This window comes from Nicotiana tabacum, chromosome 8 (genome assembly GCF_000715075.1).
Source record: "Nicotiana tabacum cultivar K326 chromosome 8, ASM71507v2, whole genome shotgun sequence".
Lineage (NCBI taxonomy): Eukaryota > Viridiplantae > Streptophyta > Magnoliopsida > Solanales > Solanaceae > Nicotiana > Nicotiana tabacum.
In genome coordinates, this window is record NC_134087.1 from 43,149,580 (window position 1) to 43,158,416 (window position 8,837).

Below are 8,837 nucleotides of genomic sequence, written 5' to 3' on the forward strand. Positions count from 1 at the left end.
TCGACCAGGTTGACCTAGAAGGGTGCCCTGTTCAAATGGTCAGATGAGTGTGAATCGATCTTTCAAAAGCTCAAGACTGCTTTGACTATGGCGATAGTGTTGATGTTGCCCACAGGTTCAGGATCTTGTGATGCATCTCGTGTTGGGCTCGATGCAGTATTGATACAGGATGGAAGGGTGATTGCATATGTGTCGCGGTAGTTGAAGGTTCATGAGAAGAATTACCATGTTCATGACTTAGAGTTGGCAGCCATTATTCTGTGCTAAATATTTAGAGGCACTATCTTTACGGCATGTCATGCGAGGTATTCACGGATCATTGGAGTATTTGTTCAAACAAAAGGATCTCAATTTGAGGCAGAGTAGATGGTTGGAGTTGTTGAAAGATTACGATATCACTATCTTATATCATCGCAAGAAGGCCAATGTGGTGGCCGATACCTTGAGTAGAAAGGCAGTGAGTATGGGCAGCCCTACGTATATTCCTGTTGGTGAGAGACCGTTTACATCAGATGTTCAGGCTTTGTCCAATCAGTTTGTGAGGTTAGATATTTCAGAGCCCAATAGTGCTCTAGCTTGCATAGTCACTCGGTCTTTCTTGTATAAGCGTATTAGAGAGCGGTAGTATGATGACCCTCACTTGTTTGTCCTTAGGGACACAGTGCGGCACGGCAGTGCCAAGCAGGTTACTGTTTGGGATGATGGGGTTTTTAGGATATAGGGTTATATTTGTGTGCCCAATGTAGATGGACTTCGTGAGTTGATTCTTGAGAAGGCCCACAGTTCCCGATATTCTATTCATCTGGGTGCCACCAAGATGTATCAGGACTTGCGGCAGCACTACTGGTGGAGAAGGATGAAGAGGGACATAGTTGCATATGTAGCTCGGCGTCTAAATTGTTAGCAAGTTAAGTACAAGCATCAGAGACCTGGTGGTTTGCTTCAGAAGTTAGAGATTTCTAAGTGGAATTGGGAGCATATCACTATGGATGTTGTTTTTGGACTCCCACAGATTTAGAGGAAGTTCGATGTGGTATGGGTCATTGTGGACAGACTGACTAAGTCAGTGCATTTCATTCCTATGGCAGTTACCTATACTTTAGAGCGGTTGGCTGAGATCTACATCTGCGAGATCGTCCGTCTTCAGGGTGTGCCTGCGTCTATCATTTCTAATAGAGGTAGCACAGTTCACCTTGCACTTCTAGAGGGCAGTACAGAGTGAGTTGGGCATGCAGGTGGAGTTGAGCACAACATTTCATCCCCAAATGGAGGGATAGCCCGAGCGCACTATTTAGATATTGGAGGGTATGCTTCATGCCTGTGTTATCAATTTTGGGGGTTCTTAGCATCAATTCTTTCCATTTGCAGAGTTTGCCTACAACAACAGCTATCAGTCGAGCATTCAGATGGCTCCCTATGAGGCATTATACGGGAGGTAGTGCCGATCTCGAGTTGGATGGTTCGAGTCGGGGGAGGCTCGATTGTTGAGTACATATTTGATACAGGATGCCTTGGATAAGGTCAAGATTATTCGAGATCGATTTCGCACAGCTCAGTCCAGGCAGAAGAGTTATGTGGATCATAGAGTTCGCAATGTTGCATTCATGGTCGAAGAGAGGGTGTTGCTCCGGGTTTCACCCATGAAGGGTGTGATGAGGTTCGGAAGGAGAGGCAAGTTGAGCCCTAGGTATATCGGACCCTTTGAGATTATTCAAAGAGTGGGTGAGGTGGACTACAATCTCGTATTGCCACCTAGTTTGTCAGCAGGCCATCCAATATTCCATGTGTCCATGCTTCGGAAGTTTCACGGCGATCCGTCCCACGTGTTAGATTTTAGTTCAGTCCAGTTGGACAAGGATTTGACTTATGAGGAGGAGCCGGTGGCTATTAGAGCCCGGCAGGTCCGACAGTTGAGGTCTAAGAGTTATCCTTCAGTACGAGTGTGGTAGAGAGGTCAGCCGATCGAGGCAGCCACTTGGGAGTCTGAGTCAGACATGTAGAGTAGATATCCCAACCTTATCACCAGTCCAAGTACTTTTCTATGTTCGTTGGAGGAAAACGGTTATTTTAAAGGTGGAGAATGTGATGACCCGATAGGTCATCTAGAGTTTAAAATCTTAATTTTGTGTTTCGAAACCTCAAATAGCTTCTTTTAGCCTTCATCAATTTACGTGCGCAATCCGTGCCTTTTTTCGAAAAGCTTTTATATGAAAAATTGAATAAAATGTGAATTTGTGCTTTGAAAATCCATTTGAGTTGACTTTGGTCAATGTTTTGAGAAAACAGACTCGGGCCTGTATTTTGACAGTCTCGGTGGGTACATATCATGATTTGGGACTTGGGCGTACACCCGAAATCAAATTCGGAAGTACCTAGCTCGAATTATTGCATTTTGGCAAAAATTGAACTTTAAAGGTTAAAAGACTTTATAAATTTAACCAATGTTTGACTTTGTTGACACCTGGGCCGGATTTTAGTTCCGGAACTTGGTATAGGTCTGTTATGATATTTATGACTTGTTTGCCAAATTTGGTGCAAAGCGGAAGTAATTTGATGTGATTCGGACGTCAAGTTGTTAAAATGAAAGTTCTTAAGTTCTATTGAAAATTTCATTAGTTTTGATGTATGATTCTTAGTTCTAGGTGTTTATTTGGTATTTTGATCACGCGAGCAAGTTCATATAATATTTTTGGATTTGTGTACATATTTGGTTTGGATCCCCAAGGGCTCGGGTGAGTCTTAGATAGCCTACGGACCTTTTGATCTTAGAAAAATCTAGTTTTTGAGCATCAGCTCTCATCTAGTGTGGTGTGCTTCGTGATCGCGACTCCATTCTCGCGATAGCGAAGGGGATTTAAGACTGGTTCTACGCGAATGCGAGACCTTGGTCGCGAACGTGTAGTATTGCATGGGCGGGGTTGGGATTTGAAGTTACTCTACGCAAATGCGAGCCCAGTCTCCCGAATGTGGAGGTGAGGCGGGCTAAACCTTTGTGAACGCGTGGAGTCTCTCGCGATCGCGTAAGCCAGTGAGGCAATGCTCTTTACGAACGTGTCAAGTTTCACAGAAACGCGATGAACACTTGATGCCAGTGATTTAAAATAGTCCCAAAATGGGATTTCTCCCATTTTTTATAAAACTTCCATTAGAGCTCGTCTTAGAGGCGATTTTGAAGGGAAAACTCAATATCAATTCATAGGTTTGTATACTTAAGCTCATTTTCTTTCATTTATAACATCACCCATTAATTTCTAGCCCTAATCTTTGTTCTTCCATGTTATAAATTGGGGATTTGGGTAAATTAGGAATTTTTGTAAAATTAGAATTTAGACCTCAAATTGAGGTTGGATTCCAAAATAAATTGCATAACCAGGCTCGGGGGTGAATGGGTAATCGGGTTTAGATCCGAATTTCGGGTTTGGACCAAGCGGGCCCCGGAGTTGACTTTTGTTTACTTTTCCAATAATGACCTAAATTGAACCCTTTTCATTCGGGGGTAGTTCCTAAGGATTATTTTGAATCGTTTGGTTGATAAATTGCTAGATTTAGTTGGATCGGAGGCTTGTTCAAAAGGCAAAGTCGTGGTTGATCTTTGAGTTGATTTTTGGAGCAAGGTAAGTGTCGTGGATAACCTTGACTTGAGGGATTAGGACTTGTTTGCCTATTTGCTACATGTTTAAATATTGGGTACAACGTATATGTGAGGTGACGAGTACTTATGCGTTGTTGTTGGGTTAAAGCATGCGGGTGGGACTTGTTTCTTGTAATTTACTCTCTTCTTTCATTATGATATCCATGCTTAGATTAGTTTATTACTAAATTGATCGTTTTTTCCGTATTTACGGGCTATTTGTGATAATTGAGTATTGCTTTTGAAGTTGAGGTTGGTATTGTGGAACCATTATTGACATAAGGTTTATTCTTGCTTATTTTGTCTCCCAAATTGTTATATGGTAAGGGAGAGTGTTAAAGCACGATGGGTGATGTCATGCCGATTATTGTTACATTTATTGATTTATACATAGTGAGAAAGAGAGTTAAAGCACGAAGGGTGATGTCATGCTGTATTTATTATTTCATGATGAAATTGAGAGTAAAAGCACGAACGGTGATGTCTTTTCGTATTTATCATTTTATGGAGAGATTGAGAGTAAAAGCAAGAAGGGTGATGTCGTGCCATTATTACTGTTTTATGGTGAGATTGAGAGTAAAAGCACGAAGGGTAATGTCGTGCAGTTCTTATGTTTATCTGTTTCATTGGCTGAAGGTTTATTTATTGTTTCATGTTGTCATTTTCTGTTGTAGTACTGTATCTTCCACCCCCTTTCGCATGCCCCCTCCCAATAGTACATGTAAGCACGTAATTTTGACCCATCACGTCTTTATGTTATATTAACTTTCTTATATATATATTAAATATTTATTTAATGGTTCCTAGAGTCATAGTCTACTTTACTTCAATTGCAATCTTTAAAAACACCAAAACTAGTTTCATCTTTATAATATTTCTCATTTGATACATATATTTATTTAATGCCATTAGTCTTTTTATTAGCCCGGTTCCATTAGCCCACTAGACCTGCTGACCTGCCCAACACCTCTTTCAATCATACCCCTTCATTTCTTTTAATCTAATGGCCAATACTCACTATCCACTACTATATAAAAATCAAATTAACACCCAAAACCCTAAGGGATTTCCTCCCAGAGCAGCAGCAAACTCAGATGCAAAAAACATATCCAAAAGGCCAAAAGTCTCTCCCAAGCTCTTCGATCTCAAAAAGCAAAGAGAAAGCCTCCAATTTCTTTCCATCTCTTCCATTGTCTCTAACATCGTCCTACTGGCAGCCTCCTACGTTGACACCACACACATTCACCTCCATTCATCTCTTTAATCATCTCTCCATTTTGAAATCGTCCAAAAATTCTAAGGCTTTTTGTCGACTAAGCTCGACTAACACAGTGAGCATCTTCAAGTTCTCACAGTTTAATTCTATATCTGATTCCTCACTGAAATTGTCACTGGTAGTTGTTGGGGTAACCATCGATATGCAACATTTTTATTTCACAGTTTAGAAAGAAAAATTAGAAAATGCAGATTGAAAAGGGTTTTAGATTCATTGTTCAAGTAACGTCCAAAGCTCTGATCATTTGTTGAAGTTTTCGTATTCCGTTCAGGACTTCATTGATTATTTGGTTTTCGGCGAGGTTTTCCAGTGGAGATCTTGCCCGCGGTTCTATAGCTTAGCATTTTTAAACTGTCAAACAATCAAATTTCAGGTTTATTTGAGGTCTATTTCTCCCCTTATTTTACTATTTATAGCTTATTTTCATGCTTCCAGTAGTCTAGTTAATCTATCTTGATCTGTTTGTTGATTTTTTGGGTTAATGTTTCATTTCTCAGTTCATGACGTTTTAGTAGTATTTCTTTACCTTATTTTTTTATTCTGTTGATTATTGTTTGTGTTCTACGCTCAGATGGGTTTAATGACTGAAATGAGTTTTTAGTTCTTCATTAGAGATAAATGCTCAATGCTTCAGAATTAAAATTTGACGACGAAAGAATCAAATTGACTAATTCGAATAAATTGATTGGCTGCTCATGCAGTTGAAAGTAATGGATAGTGTGATTAATTTGAGAATTGGGCTTGAATTTAAGATGAAGTAAAATGGAGAGAAATTCAAAAATAGCCAGATTTACAAGTGATCATTCAAAAATAGTCATAGTTTCAAAAGTCATCGAATTTTAGCTACTTTTCATTTAAAGATAAATTTGAATGAAAACACTGTTCAAATATACTAAAAAATACTCCAGTATAATATACTGGAGTTCCAGAAAAGTATACTGGAACTCCAGTATATTATACTGGAGCCAGCAAAGTATACTGGTCAGCCATAATATGCTGGAAATTCAAACACAGGTGCACCGAACTCCAGTATATTATACTGGACCGGTCTCTGTTGCAGCAAATTAGTGGTTATTTTTCAATAACTTGGCAAACGTTGGCTATTTTTGAATGACCAGTCCAAAAACTGGCTAGCCCGTGTATTTTGACAGTAAAATGGAATTGGAATTACATTAATATTCTTGTTTCAACACATATGGGTCGTGGGGGTTGGACACTTTTCTTAAGGAAAGAAATTAGAACATGGATATTTGTTTAGTTTTATCTTATTGCTTTGATAGCTAGGAGAATGCCTTAAGCCGACCATATCCGAGTAGATATTCTTTAGGACTTTTGTTCGTTCGAGGTGAAAGGTCACTCTCTTTAGTTAGTAATTCATCAGGGGAATGCCCCGTAGAGTTTGTATATATATTTTGTACTCTTTTATCAGGGGTATGCCCAGAAGTGAATGTAAATGGAGGTCGTGGCATCATCATTGGAGGCATATGATAGGATAGTAAGAATTATTTTATTTTGTTTTGTTTTCTTTTATTAGGAAGGGACGACCTCGAACCTCTTTTGGTATTTACTTTCTTTTTGTGTGTTTCTTACCTCAGTCTTAATATTTTTAAAAGCCAACTTGATCATGTATGCAACTGTACTAGTTACGGGACTCAGAGAATGCCTAACACCTTCTCCCCGAGTCAAATGAACCCTCTTACTTAGAATCTCTGGTGCAGTCAGTTTTAGATTCTAAATGTGTTTCAAAAGAATAAATCATTTCTAAAAATGGTGCCTGACACACTGAAACCGAATGTCAGGTGGCGACTCTGAAAAAATATTTGAATTTTTTTTTTGTCACTTTCAATTTGAAAATCCTTTTGTGCTTTTAAAACCACTTTATCTACTTTAAAGAGGGTTAGTTAGGTGAAAAGGGATGCAACAGTACATGTTTAATCTTTAATTGCTATTATATTGTGCGTATATTTTCGTCTATATAGGTTTATTTATGTGGGTATCCTGTCATAGCCTTGTCATTACCTCATTGAGGTTAGGCTCGACATTTATAGAGTACATTGGGCCGGTTGTACTCATACTACACTCTGCACTTCTTGTGCAAATTTTGGTACCGGTCCCAATAGTCCGTGAGGTGTATCAGCTCAGATTTTGAAGACTTGAGGTAGATCTGCTGGCGTCCGTAGACCTTGAAGTCCTCTTTTCCTATTTACTGTTCACTTCACTCGAGACAGTTTTACTTATTTCAAACCCTATTTGTAGAAACTCTAGAAGCTCGTGTACTTGTGACTCCATATCTGGGTTGTACTAAATTTTGTATTTTATGCTATTTCGTACTTTATTTTGGCTTCATTTCTATTAAATTGGTTAAATTATTTGAAGTATTTAAAATTGGCAAAGAATTACTCTAACGTTGGCTTGCCTAGTAAGTGAAATGTTAGGCGCCATCACGATCCCGAAGGTGGGAATTTTGGATCGTGACAATATTGAGTAGAATTTTTAATTTATATTTTTACTTTACATTTTATATTTTAATTGACTTCTTTTATAATAAATGTTGAAGGGTTAAATAAATAAACTGATAATTAATTGTAGTTAACTATTATTGTAATCACTAACTAGGTTGGTTAGTTAGTTAGTAAGGTAGTTAGTAGGTAGTTAGAAGAAGATATAAATATCTTCTTAGCTTAGCTTAAATGTACAGTAGTTCATTTTTTTCTCATTTTCAATGGAACAGTGTTCTCTTCCTTACTGCTTCAACTCATCTTCTATTTGAGCTTCAGATCTGCTGCCCATGGCAGCTAACATGGTATCAGAGCACTAGCAATGATCTAGGTTGTCATCGTCTCTCAATTCTCTCTTCTGATCTCTATTCTCTGCTTCTAGGTTACTTCAATTTTGCAAATTAGGTGCAGAATTATCTTAGAGTAATCATAAAATTTAAGGTAGGGTTTGTATTTTCTCATTCAAGGTGAAGTCTACAATGTTGATTGGCACTAAAGAAGATAATACAACAACTCGTACATCAGCTACTAACACTTTTGGGAACTCTGCTCTAGCTGGTTCTGGTTCGTCATTTCTTTTTATCGATCACAATCACCCACTGTACCTACAACAAACTGACACACCAGGTAGTTCTCTAGTCTCTATTCAATTGACTGGATCTGATAACTATGCTTTGTGGAGTCGTGCTATGAGAATTGGTCTGTTAGGTAAAAGTAAGTTAGGTTTTGTTGATGGAAAGTTTCCAAAATCTAAATTCAAACCAGAACTTCATGATCTGTGGAAAAGGTTAATGATGTTGTGTTACATGGATAATGAATGCTGTGAGACCTAATTTGTTAAGTAGTGTGTTATATGCATCTAGTGCTCATAAGGTGTGGGAAGATCTAAAAGAAAGGTTCGACAAAGTGAATGGCTCTAGAGTATTGTTCCTTCATAGAGAAATGCACAATTTGACTCAAGGAACCATGACTGTAGCAGATTACTTCTCAAAACTGAGAGATTTATGGGATGAGTTTGATGCTCTAATGCCTTGCCCAGGGTGTCCACGTCCTGAGTCCAAGCTATAGGCTCAGCACTTTGAGGCTCAGAGACTGCTGCAGTTTCTTGCTAGCTTGAATGATTCCTCTGCACAGTCCAGAAGTCAAATTATGATGATGACTCTAGTGCCTACTATTAACAAGGCTTATTCACTCCTTGTTGATCAAGAGAGTTGATGTTTTATACTTCAATGCCACACATGAGGGGGAGGTTATTTGTGTGGTGACCAATTTTTCGCTTAAACTGATTATGGAAGGACCTGGTTCTTCTATGCATTCCTTCTGCTACTATTGCGGAATAATAAATGTAGAAAGTAAATATGTGATGACCCGGCCAGTCGTCTCATTAGTTACCGCTTATTTTCCCCCATTTCTACTTCTTATTGCTTTGTCT

The 8,837-nt window shown here is 38.6% G+C and overlaps 1 protein-coding gene across 1 annotated transcript; it reads left to right on the forward strand.

Annotated features, from left to right (window-relative positions):
• The first annotated feature begins 7,884 nt into the window (after window positions 1-7,884).
• On the forward strand, window positions 7,885-8,473 carry LOC142163068 (uncharacterized). The gene is made up of 2 exons (XM_075220320.1): window positions 7,885-8,192; window positions 8,251-8,473. The coding sequence occupies exons 1-2, from the start codon at window positions 7,885-7,887 to the stop codon at window positions 8,471-8,473; spliced, it is 531 nt and encodes a 176-aa protein (XP_075076421.1).
• Window positions 8,474-8,837: the final 364 nt, after the last annotated feature.

Excerpts from the sequence above, each read along its gene's own strand:
- LOC142163068 (XM_075220320.1), top strand. The coding sequence starts at position 7,885 with ATGTTGATTGGCACTAAAGAAGATAATACAACAACTCGTACATCAGCT. Across the intron at positions 8,193-8,250 it reads CTTCATGATCTGTGGAAAAG|TGTGTTATATGCATCTAGTG; the intron begins GTTAATGATGTT and ends TTTGTTAAGTAG.